Source organism: Chamaea fasciata, unplaced genomic scaffold (genome assembly GCF_029207755.1).
Source record: "Chamaea fasciata isolate MVZ Bird 193981 ecotype frontalis unplaced genomic scaffold, bChaFas1.0.hap1 SCAF_6, whole genome shotgun sequence".
Lineage (NCBI taxonomy): Eukaryota > Metazoa > Chordata > Aves > Passeriformes > Sylviidae > Chamaea > Chamaea fasciata.
In genome coordinates this window covers 40,903,499-40,921,851 of record NW_027094091.1, presented here as the reverse complement: position 1 = coordinate 40,921,851, position 18,353 = coordinate 40,903,499, and the positions used below count along the sequence as shown (strand labels likewise).

The window sequence follows — 18,353 nt, the reverse complement described above, 5'->3', positions numbered from 1 at the left end:
GAAATTTTTAAGGCCCCTTATTTCAGTCACATAATTGTACTGATATACCCAGTGCCAAATATAGAAAGGACAATGCATCACAGTAAGGAAAAAATGTTTCTGCATTTTTGTTAATTTTGCTTTTCCCAAAAGAACAAAATCCATGGAAGTGCTTTTGGAAAACTATCTTTAGGCATTAGAAGGTTGCCATCTGTTTTCCTTCTCTTCTTTCATCAAAGACAAAGCAGACTCACAACACCCCAAACATCCCCATACTTGCAGATAAAGATAATTCTGTATAGTCTTATAAATAAGGGGAAGCCTGAAGAGCTTACAACATTGCATCTGGCTGAGCAGCCTTCAAATACTAAATATGTGGAATTCCTTGATGGGTGCCATCCAGCCCAATAGCACATCTCAGACTGTGAGCTGAGCACATGAACTTGGGGCATTATCTGTGGCCCCTTTCCCTTATATTTTTGAGCAGGCAGAACTGTTGCATTAGAGCGTTAGAGGATAAAAGTTTACCTATTTCTTACAAAGTCCATATATAAACTTGCTGCCCTTGAATTTGTCTAATCCTTCTTTAAAGTCCTGACACACAGAAATACAGGTGGAACAAGCTGGAAGTCTTCAAAGAACACTTGTAGATCCTTCTTGGATCCCATGGATATTGCTTAGAGAACTTACATTCTAAGTTCTATATTCATGCTATATTTCAGAGAACTCTCCTTATTAATATGTCACTCTCCTAAGGTCTCCTTTTGACCTGAGGGTTCAGTTCTCCAGCCTCTGGGAACACAGATTATCCTAACTAACTTAAATTGTTTTATCTGGAAATGGGATAATTCAGTGAAATTGAAATTAATTCACATAAATGTATCTGACAGAATTTAGCCTGAAGCATGAAGTAATGTGCAAAAATAAGTTATATTTTAATAAAACAAAACAAACTACTTTGTGTGGGAAAGAGAAAGTTTAAAAACGTTTCAGTACCACTGTGTTTCTCGTTAGTCTCTCTTGGATCATGGCAAAAATCATAAACTTCAGAGGCCGAATTTTTTAGGCTACTTTAAATCTGTGTGAGCCTCTATTCCACAAGGAGTCCAGTGTCTCTCTGCTATTCCTGTATTTGCTCTCATGGCATGTTAGAAAGTTTACAAGTCATTGACCAATACTTCTGTCCTGGCATTATAAATGAGCACGGCCTTTTCTGCTCAATGTTTGTGTAAGTAGGTATTGTCAGAATGGCTAAAGAAGGTAGTAAATACCAATGCTGCAGTAACCAGAAGATTCACAGCTACACTGAATCGGCTTAGTGAGAAAGAGTTGCAAGTCTCATGAGTAAATTGCTAGAAAATATTTCTACAGAAAGATTCCTATGATCTGTTTTGGATTGTTTCTACAAAGAAGCAGTTTCAAGGCTATAGTTCTTTTTAAACAGTAACTAATGATCCACATATTACAATAACATGTATTAGGGTTCTTTATTGCAACTTAGAGATCTGAACTGAAAATCTGATATTTATTTTGTATATTCCTACATATTACACGACAATAGCAGCAGAGATTCAAATTAGTCATTACTCGTGAAAACACTGTTACTGTTACTAATTAAAGGACAAATTGACTTTTAAAATTCACAAATTCCAAAATAAAATGGAAATTCAATACCTAGTATAAAACTTTAAATTACATCTGAGTTGATATCACTCTGGAAGTTTAGCACAGATACAAACATATTGCTGTTTTTCCCTACAATTGTCAGTAAAAAACTTTTAAGATTACATAAATGTGTTAGCAAAAGAAGAGTTAATCCTTTGAGAAAAAAATTTCATCTATTCTAATGTTTTAAACTTCGACTTGTGTATATCCAAAATTGGACTCAGGCTCACAAATACAATTCTACATGTAAACAGTAAATTATATAAACAGCTCACTCTTTATTAGCCAAATTGACCATTTTTTAGAAACAACCCAAAGTACAAATACATGTACATGTATTTTTGTGTCTGCATACACACATATGCATGAAAGTGTTCCCAGGTTTGCTGTGGGAGCCTTGTCCCTTGATGTACCCTGAATCTGCATTTGTAAGTTTGAAACCATGGCATTAATCTGGTTTTTATTAATTTATTTTAATATGGTGTATTATAGAATACCTGCACAAGAAAAGAAGGAAACTACTCTCACAGTGCTCCACAGTTTTCATGTCCTCAGCTTCTGAAACATTTGAGACTATTAACTTGCTGGCAGGCTCCCAAGGAATTTTAAGGCATCTGTGCCTGTGCTACTTATTTTAAGCTCTGTCTTCCAGTGTTACGAAATCTCAAACTCTTTTGAGGGCAAACTCTTTTGACTTTCTTAGGAATTTTATTTCATGTGGTTCTGGCTTTCCGGCAGATTCAAGAATGACATAATCGCCTTTTCCCACCCACAGGTTTTGCCCTGCTGCTGTTGGTTACACCCTTCCATGTAATGTGCAGTACGAACCTTTGTCTGATTCCATATGCCCAGAAATGGAAGACAGCCCAGCAAAGAGGACTAAAGCACAGTTTCTTGGCTCTCTATCAATCAGCATAGGTTGAATAAGGCTTCTTTAGGATTTTTCCTCTCAGTTAATATTACTTTAGCTACAGTGCAGTTCCTGTCAGTCCAAAATCATGCTTCTTCCAAAGGATGTGAACCAATTTCCAAATAAACTTTACCCCTGCTACTGAAGCAGGTATCTTAAATGTAGTAGCAGAGAATAAACAAACTTAAAGTGGTCCTTTTGTATTTTACTATAGCATTTATGCAAATGCACTCAAAAAATACAAAATTCTTCATTTTCATTTTAAAAAAATGCTAGAACTTGGCTAGTGTGCATTCATAAGAGCTACTGTAATCATATTCTGTATTATTAACAATTCTGGATTATGTACCAAGCTCCACAGCAGCAGGAAAAAAAGCACTTTCTGGAGTTTGTTTTCAACATGAGAGAGCTAGAAGCAATCTGCAATCCTGTTTCACTGTCCGATATCACTAAGAGTCTCCTGGCTTATCTGAAGACTATGAGAGTGTTCACACATGAAATATGGCATGCTAACACAGCATAGGGAGTATTTCTTTGACCTTTGAAAGTCTCCAGAAATTTTGCTTTTTACAGTTATGCTTTTCATGCTTGGTCACATTTTTAAGTACAGCACAGCATTGTGGCTACTCAGGTCTCTTCAATCCAGGACTACTGAGAGGCATTGGTTCAGGCCAGCTTCTGGGCAATTTCATAGACAATTACATTGCTTCTTTAAGAGCTGGCACTGCACTGCCAGGCAAATAGAAAAGCATGTATCATGCTCAAAGAAACACTAGTCCATCTCCAGAAGAAATGGAGAAGAATGCATCAAGTTATCACCATAAAAAATAATGATCCAGCCTGGAAAGATAACGGATTTCCTTGTCTTTTTTGGCAGTGAGCAAATTCTGGAAAAAAATTACAACAGGGCAAAGTGAGGCAGTGATTCAGCATCAGGATGTGCAGACTAAAGACAGAAGACAGACTTCTCATGGGACCTTGTCATAAACAGTTACATTCACAACTCTGATGGGCCCTCTCCTAAGTTCATTGTAGCTTAGTGTCGTGCCTTTCTCTCACTCCCAGCAGCGAGGGATAATCCATTTGAACAAGTATCTAGCAGGAAGAAACCTGTGGGATAGGCTAGAAAATGAGACAAACTGATCGTGATGGTCATCATAGAGTGAAATTCACTGCAACAGGAATTTCATGTGAAATGTATCCTGATGATTATTTCTTTCTCTAGACTCTGTGCAAGCCAAAGTAATACTTTTGTTTCTGTGATGAAAATTATCTGACTAGTAAGTTACAACACTTTTAAGAAAGGGATAAATCGAAAATCCTGTAAAATTCTACCTTGGTGTTATAAAGTCCAAGCTACTCTAAAACACATCCTCTTGAGGCAATAGCTAAGTTCTAGGAAGTTTTAACAAATTGATCTGTCCTTTGCTGACAAAATAAAACAAAAGATTATTTAGCTGGCTAAGGTCTTAAAATTTTACTAAGTCTTTTTAACTCTGCCTATAATGAGATCTATTTCTTCTAGTAATGCAATTATTGTTAATGGGTTTTCTGATACTAAGAAAGAAAACTGATTTTAGCTGCAGTGGAATTGCAGTTATTTAAAACATTAAATTCACCCATCCACATTAACAGTGACATGAGACATTTTAGTTTGTCGTTAATAACCTTACACAAGCACTTTCAAAATTCTTTCACACCCTATATATTTTCATGATAGATAAAGACAAGAGTAGCTGCGAAAGTATCCAACTTCTGCCATTACCTCATGGCAAAAAGATGATATTTCTCTAGAAAGATGGTAAGAGTTTTTCTAAACAGACAGGTAGAATGTGTAGGTGATGATAGGCTGTGCCAATTGATATTTTATTTCTGGAGAATTTCAAGGTTAAAAATCTGAAGTGCTTATCCAACCTTCCCTAACAACCACACCAGTGGGAACACTTGGGGCAAGTTCTTAGTTACAATCATCACCCCACAGTGGTCAGTCTTAATGGAAACCCAAGCTTGAATTGCTGGCTAGAGCTGAGCACACAGAATAAACTTTTCCTCTGCTGCATTTAACAACACTGTTGTTAGGAGGTCTCCTAATAATATTCACAAAAAATACTGTCAAGAATTTTGCAAAAACAAAACGTACTTATTTAGCAGCGTATTCACACAAAGCTGAAGCTATTTTTTTAAAAAAATACCCGGTTAATTAATAGAGAGAAAATATCAGATCATCCACCCACACATCAGAAGAACTTGCATTGAAAAAAATACATTTCAATGAGTGACTCATGATGAATTTTACTCCATACTGCACAAGTAAAAATTGCATTTGTCAAAATAATTACTGTTGTTATCCTCACTCTGTGTTTAAAATTCCCTCGTGTCCAGTGCAAACTGTCCTGCATTTAAAAGAGCTGAATTTAGTTCTCAGATTTCAAAAGATCAAAATAAGGTAAATTAAAAGAAGTCATTGGAAATGTTGGCATTTTAGTATACCTAATAAAAGAACAAATTCCCGTACTAGATATGTTTCAGCAAGTGTCATCAATGTATCAAGTACTTACACATCTCTTTTCCCATTTAAACTTGCAATAAAATCTTCTACTGACTTCCATGAGGGAAGTAAGAGCAATCCAGCCTAATGTACTGAAAATCCTGTTGCTGATTTCCAAACAGTTTAACAGAAAGAGTGTTCATGGTACCTACATATTACCACATATTATCATTTGGTTATTTTTCATTTCACTGGTGACATAGAAGAGACTACACTGTGTTGAGCTGCAGCTGACACTTAAATGTTGCTTTTAAACCATGTAAGATTTCTTATTCAAAAGTAAACTTGAAAGCTTGGGGGAAAAATAATGCTATAAATTAAATCACTTTTACTGTCAGTTTCTGCCCCATAAAATATTTTTAAAGACTTCCTTTCAGATGTAAACAAGACTGTTTCATTCATTCATGGGCAATACTTTGGCTCCATGTGCATTTATATAAGTAAGAAGAATTTTGGACCTCCTTTCTATTACATCAATAAGCTTTTCAATTCCTTTTCTGCCTCCTTGGCTCTCCCAGTATATCTTGTCAAGGAACAAAGACTGGAGCAACTTCTCACGTAAACGCTGGCTCCTCAGAACTGAAATTGCAGATGCAGGGAATCTGGAAAAGCACAAAGAAATTCATCAGTTTTTGCCATTACCCTGAATTGCAGTATTCATGTTGTGGTTTAGCAATCAATTGTACAAATATAGGCTCCAACTCAGCAAAGGAAATCCATGCATGCGCAATTAAATGTATGTTAATTGTACCTTTTATAGCTGTGGGATTACTCATACATTTTTAGATACATCCTGTCAATGTCTTGGGCCAATGATATATATTCCAGTAGCTTAGTGTCTCATACTCATACTGGGAAGAAATTATCAATCCTTTTACAAAATTAATAATTTAAAACTTACTCATTGATTCCTTGTAGTATTTTGAAGTCAAGATTGTCCTCATTTCTGTCAAAGAAACCCTTATTGTCTATAAAGGCCAAGTGCCTTTGGTCATGCCTTCTCTGAACGATGTGTGTCAGGTTAATGGTATCCTGATCATTGCATTTCAGCTTCAGTCCTTGCTGCATGCAGGAATCCTCCTTGAGAGGTTTAAATCCACAACAATTTCTGTCTAGTCGATTATAGATCTAGAACAAAGTACAGCAGAGTGCCAAGTGAAAACAATAGCAAAGTACTTGGGGAAAAGTGTCACTGCAAGGCATTGCTCTCTAACCCAGCTGACAGGAAAGCAAGCTCAGGACAAGTGTAATTGAAGACAGTGAAACAGCATTGAAGACCTGGTCCTCATACCTCAGGTACTGCTAAAAGCAATTTCTCAGACTGTGTATTTTATCCATTTTATAGCCATGATCTGTTATGTCAGTAGAAATTCTTTGAATATAATGGAATAATAGTACTGTGTAACTGGAATAACAGGATGGTGAATATAATTCTATTTTCTTTGTCACAAGTTGTTTGTTGGGGTTCTTTTTTTACATTTTCTCCGCTGGAGAACAATAGAAATAGCAACGTCTGACACACACAAAGGATCTTCATTTCGCGGAATCTATTAGGCTAACAGTATGCAAAATAACTGAAAAGACCAGCGAGGGGCACAACAAAACCATCAAAATCTATGAAATGTAAGAACAGTTTATTTATAATCACAGAGCAGCCTCCCCGTGGTATATACTTTTATGCCATGATGGTCTTGACTATTTTTTCCCATGCAAAACCTCGATTATTCAGCACTCAGGACTCATCTGGAAAGAATACATAAATCTGGCCTAACTTTGGTGTTGTAAATACTGGGCATCTCTTTTGACTTACTCGTTTCTGTTCCCTTTCATAAACAGTGACAAGAACAAGGCTCATCCAGAGCAATGGATGCCATTTTAGGATAACCATCTAATACAGGAAAGATAAATCACTTTTTGAAAGTGCTTCTACCCCTTGAGAGTAGATGAGAGTAAATATTCAACATTGCTACAGGCCTGAGCACACAAATAGGCCTCGATTGCCCTTAGAAGTCTCCCCTTCAACTCCCACATGCCCAACCTTTGCCCCTGGGCACAGGAGCCCTCTTTAAGCTCAGGCAGCTCAGCCCTCTGAGTCCTTCAGAGGAGGGGCTGTGTGGGGGTGTTTTGTGCTGCATGTTCCTGGGTTGTAGATTGAGGTTCCTGCCTGTCAGTCTTGGAGCTGCCTTGTCTATGCCTGATGCTCACTGGGCTGTCAATGGGACCTGTGGCTTTCACCATCCTTCCTGCTGGCCTGCCTCACCTGCTGCTGGCCCTGCCTGTCCTAGAGCTGCCTTTGTCTCCAGCTTATCTTCCTAGAGAGCAGACCTGCTCCTGCTAACAGGTGTTTAGAGAGTGGAAGTCTGGTCTGGTGCATATAAGACTTAATGAGTAGCTCATCGAAGGTCAATCATTTTTTTCTGTACTTTGTTGTTTACTGTTAACTCTTCAAACTGCTCTAAGCACAAAAACAGTACTGTTCACATAAGCCTTCTAAAATTACAAGTTTATTTTTATAACATCCCAGCAAAATGAGCCATTAGGATCCCGCTTGACGCAGAACTTTGATGCATGTTGAAATGAAAGGGCCACCTCTTTAATCAAATGAAAGTCTGACAATTGGGGTTGTTTTGATTTTTGTGGGTTTTTTTTTATATGCAGTCTATTTCTAGTTGTATTTATGATAGTGTTTGCTTGCAAATATCCAAATCCTGAGAAAGGAACAGACTTCTCTTCCTCTTTCTCCTTTCATGAGCAGCATTCATTATGTGTAGGCTGTTGAGCCCCTCTTGCTTCCAGTGTTCTCTCTCCTAGGATCTCTTATTCAATCCATCCAAAAGTAAAAAAGTAAAGCAGAGTCCCGCGTGAAAGACTCCCTTGATGTAAAGACCCCATTCCTTTGCACTTCTCTACATGCATTAAATAGACGAGATGTTGTTCTTACAGACAACCTCTTCATAATATCTTGCACCATTTCAGTGCTAAGGCATGATGATGAAACACTCTGGAACTGAAGCATATAGTTTAGCAGAATTTTCTGTCATACATTTATGTACATAAGAGGTCCAAACCCAAAAAGTTAAAGAATCCATTTTGCTTGAGTTCTTGCAGGAGGCAAGTAAATGTCAACTACTAGCATTTTATACCCTGCTCCTATGTTTTACAGCATTTGAAACCAGAGATTAGGAACATCTATTAGAGGTGCTAAACCTATTCTTCTGAGGGAATTATGCTTAATAGAGAATACTTTTCACATTATTCTCTATTTCTGAATGACTCATGAAGTACAGATTTCATTTTTTTTAATGCAGAACCCTTTCTTGGCATTTTTTTTGTTTTCAAGTTTTCATATTCTGTTGCTGATAAACTTTGAGAGCACGCAGATAAAATGGTAATCTTTAAGAACTATAAGAGTCACTTTCACTCATTGTTTGGAATGCATGTTCTTGTCTGGTAAACAACTGGAGAAATAAATCACTCTGATACCAGCTATTAGTACAAGAGTAATTTGTCTCCTGTCACGCAAAGTTCAATCCTGTTGTATCTTATTTTAACCTACCACTCCTTCTGAATAATAGAACAGCAGATTTATCATTCATCAGTTGCTACTCTACTCCTTCTTTACTAACTCACAGTCTAGGGATTTTTTTTTAAAAAAAGGAAAAAATTATCCACTACAACTGTTACCTTGATCCAGATTGCAGCTCACCAAAGCCACTTCAGTCACCTCTTGGGGCTGGGGAGGTACAGGAAGGACCACAGAGTAAACAGAGATTTACAGTTGTGAACACAGTCAAGATCTCTGTTCGGAGAAACAAGGAGTGAAGGAGAAACAGTATGCCTTCCTCAAGGTGAAATAAATCAAGGCAAAAGCCTTTGCTTCCTCTTTAAAAAGAAATGAGTCAGTTAGGTTTCCTGCCTGATTATAAGCTGCATTTTGGATATTTTAATCATAAGAAATAACCATAAATAATTTCAAACTATGCAAATACCTTTCTTCCCCACATAAAAAAAAAATGAAATGCACTAAAATTACTTCTTCTAAAAATCCTGTGTTTGCTCACATGACTTATGAAGCAAATAGTTGTGTTCAGTAAACATTTTACCTGCAACAGAAAATCAAAGAGTGCCATCTTGGACCATTCATAATGATGAATTTCAGTACAGCCCCACTCAGCTTTGGGAACTTTACCATTCTGCCAGCATTTTTTCTTCAACAGCTGCTGATATTGTCCCCATGTTAGCCTCACTGAAGAATGGGTACTATTATCTGTTGGACTCAGTGAGGAATCCCAGAGAATAACAGGACAGGCTTGACCACCTGGAAAAAGGAAAAAATTATCATTATTATAGCACAATACTGTCAGTTTTATTTGAATGTTCTTTAGACATTGCCTAAGCATTAGTAATTATACCATTTTACAAATCTGGCAGGAGAATCAGCCAGGGACTAATATCCTTTGGTTAATGTGGTCTTATCCTACATCCATAACCACTCACCACAGGAATGGAAGCATAGGCATAAATGCCTTCAGTATATGGAAAACTTTCTTTGTTTGAAGCAAGAGATTAATGCACAAAATCATATAGTAAACCAAACTATTAAAAAGTTTCTAGGTAGGTTAAAAGCCTACAATGCCACTCTGAATCAACCGTATAATTTCCCTCTGATTCCAGTGAACTGCTGATTTTCAAGAGCTGGAAACTTATGCCAAAGGGGTTTTCTTTGCATAATAGACACACAGACACCACAAATCCTATATTCAAAGTGGATTTATTTTGTTATTTTTAGTATTTTTAAACCTATAATGTATGACTCCACAGCTCTGAAAGGATATCTGAGGATACTAGAGACAGTGAGCTTAGCATGAATAAAAAGCTTGACAAATTTGGGAATTTTTACCTAGATATGAGATCTGTTTAGTATAGCAGATATTTTAGCCAAATTCTTTAGTTCCTCTGTGTAAAGAATATTCTTCTCTTCCCTGAAACTAAGGCAGAGGACTTATCTTTGGTGAATTCTAGTGTTCAGCTTCACTGTGAGAATAAACCTCATCAAAGAACTTAAAATGAGCTATTCCAGTATAAGAACTGCTAAATACATTTCACACAACATCAAGAAACTGACATACATATCTTATTAAGAAACTCTCCTTTTATTTCTGATGCAATGCTACTGCTGCTAAAACTGCTAAGGACCCATGACTGACTACGGCTTGTAGACATTTAAACAAAGAAATCCTTTATATTTGAGGGTGTGTAGACAGATCAAAATATGTCTTAATACAGAGAGGAAGAACCATTTAACTTCAAAGCTTAACTGCTGTTTACTAAAAAGTGTTGGAACACATATAAAGCTTTAAAAATTATTCATATTTATCTTGAAGTTCATTGAACTTAGTCTACACTATTGCACAATTTTTTGCACAGTTAAGTGCAGCCTAAATTGTCTCTTTGGCTTCCATGTGGCTATGGTGACAGAGACAGATCTGCAAAAAGCTTTTAGAAACACATGAAGGCAAGAGGTCCAGGCCACCTTCTTCAGAAGCAAACCAGACAGAAAATAGCCCGTGGAAAACAGGTATCAGTGCCAACAGCGAGGCAAAAGCTGCCAACGTCAATGCTCCATTTGTAAGCAGACAGGACTGTGAAAAAAATCTCCACACAGCTGAATCAAAAATCAACTTGTTCAAAGGATGCTGACTGTTGTAAAACAACAGGTAAGAAGTTATCTTTGCCTGCACCTAGCACTGAAACATGTGCAAAGTTCCATCCCCCATTCACTAAACAAGCACGACAGACCAGCCCCACATGCATCCAGCCCAAGAGAAAGGCCAGCTCCTTTCCAAACCAGAATCCTGATCTTCCCTCTGCCATGGCTTGCACATACAAGGTAGTCCTTTCAAAGCCAAGCCAACCCAACAACCCACCAGCTCTTTAACTTCCCTCCCAGTTGCCCAGTCTTTCCTTAGAAACACAGAATGTGTCTTTCCATTAGGAATATCTATTGCTCTTTCTTTATGAACAGTATTACCTTTATCAGCACACTCCGCACTCTCCTCCACTGAAAAAATGAGCTGAGCACTCCTGAAAATCAGTCTTCTCCTCTACTGAGGTGTCTGAATAAGTATTTAGGTAACTTATTTGGGAAATCCTACCCATTTCTCCATCTCTCAGACTCTCAACCTATCCCCTACATTGCAGATGACTTTACCCAAGTTAGGTCAGCTAGGGACTAGACTTCCGAGAAAGCTGGAGAAAGTCTATCTGAGCATTGGAAATTCTCATACAAAAAAAAAAAGGACAGCTTTCCTCAGGACCAAATTTGATCTATTATTTTTATATCTCCAGTAATAACTTATGTAACTATTCACAAATTCTTCCACAAATCAAATACATCAACAGTTTTCAAAGAAAACAAACATCTCCTGTTTACCCAAAAAGGACAAGATAAACAACAGTAATATAAATACTTGAAAACTATGAATAATATCATGCCAGTTTCCATTAAGATACAAAAACATTTTAAAAAGACTAAGGTTAAATACAGGAAATGTTTGCATTTCAAAGGAAATGGGAGAAGAAAAGATGATCCAAAAAAAAAAATCTTTCAACTCTGTAATATAAATTGGATTACAGGAATATGAAACAGCAGCTTCAGTACAGAGCTGTGACTCAAATTTATGACACTTGCAGGAAAACATGAAGAGGCTGAATTAAAGCAGATAAAGGGGTCTGATTCATAGCTGCATGAATTGGCATGACCCCAATGAAATCAGTGGATCTTTTCTGATTCGAGCCTCATGAGGATGGGGCTGAAGTTACCTGAATAGTGAGGGGGCTGAAGGTTGTACCTGAACAACAACCACAACTGGGAAAGTTGAGTACATTTCAGAACAAGTCCAGTGTATTTTGTGTATCCTTCTTTTCTAGTTAGCTTTACATATTAAGACAGAGAGTTACTGCTTTTCCATTGCTGCAGCTGCACTGCACTGAATCTCGCCCAGAGCTGACTGGCTTCATTTTATTTTTATCTGCCATTTTAGATCTATATATCCACTTAACTATCCAAAGGCAATCGTCAAATTTGCATGGGAAAGATTTTTCAAAACTCATACTGAAACCATCTTCCTAGTACTTAATACACTTTTTTGAACATCAAAACATTTCTAAAAATGTCTTAGCTAAATTGAATAAGCTAACACAGATGAAACCTCAGGTTGCTGAGATTAGATGACCTCAAGGTACTCAAAGTTCTTCAGGTGCTGCTCAATGATGTATCACCGCATGGCTTCTTCAACACAGGCATCATCTTTGATTTCCACACTCCACATCACTTGGAAAATAAACTGCATGCTTCTGAACTTCATGTGGTTAGGAACCACATTTTGCTATTGCAAACATTACTCCCATCTTGTGCTCTGACTTATAGCCTACAGCACTTTTTCTAACTTCCTCAAAAGAAAATATTTTCAAACATGCCAAGAAGATTAACATTAAAACCAGAAAATGAGATAGTCAAAGCCCTTTCTCAAACTCACCATTGTTCACTGTAAGGCAGTACACCTCACCACTGCCACATTTGCCAGAAGAGTTTCGTTGTCCACATATTTGCAAGAAAGCAAAATTTCGTGTGGAAAATGAGATGGACCAGCAAATAAAGCACAATTTTGAAAGTTTAAGTTTTTAGGGAAAATAGAAGGAACAGACACCAAAAGCAGAGAGAAGTTAGGCCATTTATTTTTCTTTCATCCCTATGCACCTCATCGCAATGTTCTGTCCTGTGCTCATATGAATCTCAGTATTAAGGAATGCATGAAATGTGCATTAGTCTCTCTCTAGACTATGAGCTGCATTATTGCTTGTACATGAACTTCTCTACCCAACAGAATACTGGAAATATGCCTCTCATACCCCTTTGAGAGGTACAAAACTATGTGGAAGTATTTTAGAGCACTCTGGATGCAAAAAACAGTGTTAGTTTTTTATTCTTTGTCCTCACATTGGTGATTCGTGTTGCATAATTTTTGATGGGATGGCAAGAGTAAGCTGATAGCAGAGTATAACGTAGAAAAAACTAGGACACCTTTTATGATCATGCAGAGGCCAGTAAAGCAAAACAAGTGCAACCAGTGGAGTTATCATGTCATTCACCTATTTGCACTAAACCAACCGTGAAAGGTGTTACCCAAAGGAAGAGTTTCTTGCATGTTTGGGGACAAAAGTAGGTTCTGGACAAGTAGTGGATTGAGTACACAAGTGCTTAATACTCTCAGTTTAGTCAGACTCAGGATATCAGAAAACCAGAGGAGAAGAGAAGTAGCCATCAGCACATAATAGTTCAGTCTCTCAGCAAGTGGTGCAACAAAACTGCATAGCAACAGCTATTGTACCAAAAGCTGAACAAAGAGCCCAGCCTCGTTGCTACTATCTAAGGAGCCAAAGCACTATGCTTACAGCTGTCAGCTGAGACAGAGAAGCCAGAGCACAAACTCCAGCTGTAGCTCAAGCCTGACAAATACTGCCACTGTCCCACCCCAGTAGCTGAGCTGGAGGCCACAAATACACTCATTTGACTCAGCTCCTGTGCAAGACAGCAAGGTCACTTGTATCTCTTCTCTTCCTCAGGTTAAGGTTATGAAATAATGAAGTTTCTTAGTGCTGTATTAATGTGACCATCCCAAAACTCAGACACGTGAGGGTCAGCCCTCATTTATTCCACAATAGACACAATTTTATGATTGTTTCTTAGTGTTTTACAGGTTTGTCCTTTTTTTATAAGTGTTTGGAGACATTTTTCACATCTCACAGGTAGCAATGGAAGTAATGAATGACTGCTTGTGTAGGCATAAAATCGTTCTCTTTTAGACTCTTATGCCCAGCTCAAAGGGCTTTTCCTACCTATGCTACTCAGGCTTTTTACATTCAGTCAATTCATTGTAAAAGTATGAGAGAAAGAGTTACCATACCTGATTTTTCCAGCCTGGATGGAAGATGGAAAAATCAGACAAGCCACAAAAAAAAAAAATCAGTTAACATTTAAAAAGGTTCACAATTAACTAGGGAAGGTGAGGGCAGCAGACAGGGAACTTGAATACAGTATTTTGCTAGACTTTAAAAAAAGTCAGTGTCAGATCTGTGGGAATAAGGGAAATAGAACCTGTACAGGGATTTACTAAGCAGCTCTTTGAAACTGCTTTTGACAAAATGAATGACAGTTTTGAAAAGCCCATTTTTTAAGATTTTAATGCTACATCAAACATGTCTTGTTGGATCACATCACAACTGAGGCAAGCTAAAGGGATGTGTCAGGGAGAGAGATATGTCAGCCCAGAAATAGTGTACATTCATACACACATGCACAGTCTCTAATCCTGCCTTGCTTGCTTTCCCATGTGAATAACTGATTCACACAAGCCACTCTAAAAAACTTTACAGAGCCCACCTATCTTAACTTAAACACATATAGGTTCTTTAAATGAGCTAATTGCTCATATTATTTTTAAGAACTATATTTTTGGTCATTTTCCTAACACAGATATTTTCACATTATGCCAGATACAAGCACATAAATAGTAAATGGCTCAAGTAGTTATTAGGCATCTGAGTTCCAGCATATTTCCAGGCTAAAGAAATCATGAGAGACAAGGTGCAGCCACTGTTCCAAGTGCTCTGCTCAGCCTTTAGCTGGAAAAAATGAAGTGAGACCAAAATAGTGTTATTTTTCTTCTCATCACCTAGCAACACTCCTCTTGCAATAGGAACCTAGCCGGTTATGAGGAAAAGAAAATTAGAGGGCAGAATGACACACTCTGTCCCAGACAGTCCAATACATACTGTAAGGTGACAGACACTGAGCAACACAATGCACAATTAGCCTAATAGCAGTTTTCTGAGGTTTGCAGTCCGTCATCTCTGCAGCCACACTGTGCAGAGTTTCCCCAACTGAACTACTTTAATGCCTTATGACAGCTCTGTAGCAATAGAGCTTGCTCCTAAAAATAAAATAGGCATAATCTATCTTCCATGCTCTGCAACTATGAATAATATTCAGAAGCCTCCAAACTGTTGTTCCTAGAGATTCATTCCCATTGTTGTACAGGCTGCCAAGGGGAAGGTTTACAAAGCAGGAAGTCACTGGAGATCACAAGGTTGTCTTCCTGCTGTCAGACTTTAGAAAATCATTCTAGCATTACTTTTCTGTTTAAGAAATGCAGACTGATATGAAAATATTTGGTATAAGCTGATTTCAAAGAAAAAAATGAACAGAGAAAAAACAACTAGATGCTTCTGCAACATAGTCCTTTTGGATTTGTGACTGTACAAAAATAGCACTTACACTGAAGACATATTTAAGAAGGCAGCAATTTTAAAGTAGACTTCTAATTTATATTATATGTCTGAATTCTATCTTTCATTTCACTAAAGGTCAAAAATCAAATTTTTAATTGGAAACTCTATACTAATCATGTAACAGGCATATTGAGATATTTACTCTGTGTGTTTCTTTGGATAATATATAGATGTGTGTAGTGAACCTCAAAATGTACAGCAGAATTCACTGAAATGTAAGTTATTTGGGTTTTAACAACCAGGGAAGTACTTTTTAAAAACTTTTCAGTTCCCAAGGGGTTTAGTGCTATGAAAGAAGATTCAAACTTCTGCATGCAGGTTCCCTACCTCACTGAGTAGATTATCTGACCCTCTTCCTACCACCTGAGAGAGGAATTTTTGTGACAAGTTTGAACAGTATTTTGTTAAAGTTGATTCTAAAAGATCTGAAGTTTATTTAAAAAAAATCAGAAATACCTATTGATTCAGAGATTCTGGAATCTCTTTCACCATTTCACTGCAGGCAGTATGTACAATGTCATGCAATCTACAGATTGCTCTTTCTCTTTTTTCTAGTTCCAGACTCATGTGAGGAAACTGTTACTGCCTCAGCAATTCTATGATATTTGCTGCAAACTTCGAGGTATTCATCCTTTAGACAGGATAACTGCACTGCAGAAGCTACACACAGACACTGGCTTTATTTCCCTAACAAAGGGGTTAGTCCTCAGGCTTGCAGGAGTTAAAGGGGGTGGCTGCTGCTGCCCCATGGCTAACACGGAGCAGGAAGGAAACCTCTGCACCCCACCTGCAAGCTGAAAACCACACAAATGTGTTACCTTGGAAGAACTCTGATCTCCTGCTTACAGAAGGTAAGCTCCTGTTTAGCCCCAAGATCCTGTCCAAATGAAAGGCAAACACCTCACTCATGTCGAGAGGTCTTTTGACGATTCCACAGTGTCCTTGGTTACAAGCAGTTCCCGTAGTGCTGGGACCTCTTGCAAATACTACCAGGACTGCTTTGCGCGAAGAGACCTCTTGAATGCTCTCAATGGGAGAATCTGCCAGCATGCGCATGTTTAGGATGTCATCTTTGCTCATCCATGAGGGAGGGTTCTCGCTGTAAATCCTGATATTGCTTTCCTCAGGCTGGAGCTGTGCCTTTACAGCTCCAGAAATCCTCCCAAGTCTCTGGGGACCTCTCTCTCTGATAGCCATTCCTTTCTGCCCGTGTTCATCCAGTCGGTACTTTCTCAGCTCCAGAGCGATCGCTGCTCCCATTGTGCCCGCGGCATGTGTGGCCCTCCCTGGCTGTTGGGCAAAGGCCTCTTCCCAGCCCATAAAAGTGGCTTTTGGAAAGTGCTGCCCATAGGACAAAGGAGTTGCAGTTTTCTTTCTGCGCTTTGGCTTCACTGTGCCTCTGATGTTGGCAGGCTTGCTGCGCTTGGACCGCAGGGTGATATAAACTACATTGGGTGGCAGCAAGGTCCCGTTGCTACCAAGCTGGGGTTCCTGGAAATTGGGTGGTGACAGGGTGCCATCCAGTGGGATGCCCAGAAAAGGAGTTTGAGCTGCATCTTGGAGACTCCTGGAACTGATCTTTTGACGTCCTCCTTTGAGCTGAGGTAAAACATGACCCACTTGGCTGACAAGGAATCCCAGGTAGATCACACAGGCAGTGACCACTAGCAGATTCCTCCTTGTCCTTGGGCGCCTGCAAGTCCAGAGCCTCAGTACCCGTGAGGGCCACAGGCAGCAAATAAATAAGTTTTTGATTTTACTTGGCTGATCAAAAGGGGTCATTTCTCTAGTGAATCCACATGATGAAAACAGCATAAAGTCTTCTGTACATTCCCGCCAGGATGATGATGCATGATTTCCCTTTCCCAATTTCTGTTTCTCCTTTTCCAAGTAGCTTCCAGCATGGGTGATGGACAGAGGCTACTGATATGCCAGGGAAAGTGGTCAGCACTAAGGATGCTGACACTCCACCTTCTCAAACTGTTAAATTCTTATCAGCCACCACAGGGGAAATGATTGGCTTCAGAGAATGAATGGAGCCAGCTGCGTAAGCAAAGTTTACTGACTTCTAGTTTGAAAGATCTATGTATCTTCTTTGCAAACTGCAAAAAGAAAATAGTAGCATTTCCTTTCATTACTCACACATAGCATTTTTCAGAGACAAGTTCTAGATGAGACAATAGTATGCATGTAGGAATTTGTCAGGATACATCTTTTACTTTCTCATTACAGTATAAATCAAACACTAAAACTATTAAATACCAGCTCAATTTTCAATCTCAGCTGGATGCATTCCAGCATTAGAAGAAATGCTTATCAAACACAGATCATTATCTTTTTCTTACAAGAAAAAGTCTTCACTAAACCTCATGTTATGGAAATGCTGTAAATGATCCAAATATGAATCAGTGACTAGTAGTTAAATATGCACATATTCACTAACATAAAAGTATATTAGCAGTGCCAAATTTCCCTAGTTGACTATGAATATAGTTCCCATAATTCATAAATATATAATAAAACTGAAAGATGGTTAATCTTCTTCACTCTTGTGAAACCATAAAAAGAATATAGCTATAGTTTTTAAAATAAAATGACAGTAGCTTATATATCCTTTCCAAGAAACAAAGAATAAGCTCACATTGTATATGTATTGCTATAAAAATAAAATTTCTTACCCATTCAGCTTGACACATCCTTTGTTCTGGTAAACTCCTTAGATTAATAAAAGTAACTGAGTAAAAGCTGGCATTCACTTTTAAGTATGGTTCACTTTTAGGTATTTCATTGCAAGCTAAGAACTTTTGAGAAGCTAACTTTACTGAGAGGTGCTTGAATAGGAACTGCTATAAACTTACACGAACCTCACGTTATAAAAAAACCCAAACTAAACAAACCCCA

At 38.1% G+C, this 18,353-nt stretch overlaps 1 protein-coding gene across 1 annotated transcript; it reads right to left on the bottom strand.

Moving 5' to 3' along the window:
* Nucleotides 1–1,441: 1,441 nt before the first annotated feature.
* GASK1B (golgi associated kinase 1B) lies at nucleotides 1,442–18,353 on the bottom strand. Its single transcript, XM_066186064.1, has 5 exons — nucleotides 18,131–18,353; nucleotides 16,271–17,554; nucleotides 9,206–9,420; nucleotides 6,004–6,230; nucleotides 1,442–5,704 (listed from the first exon to the last, which is right to left on the bottom strand). Exons 2-5 carry the CDS (start codon nucleotides 17,265–17,267, stop codon nucleotides 5,497–5,499), a joined length of 1,647 nt encoding a protein of 548 aa, XP_066042161.1. The 5' UTR covers nucleotides 17,268–17,554; nucleotides 18,131–18,353; the 3' UTR covers nucleotides 1,442–5,496.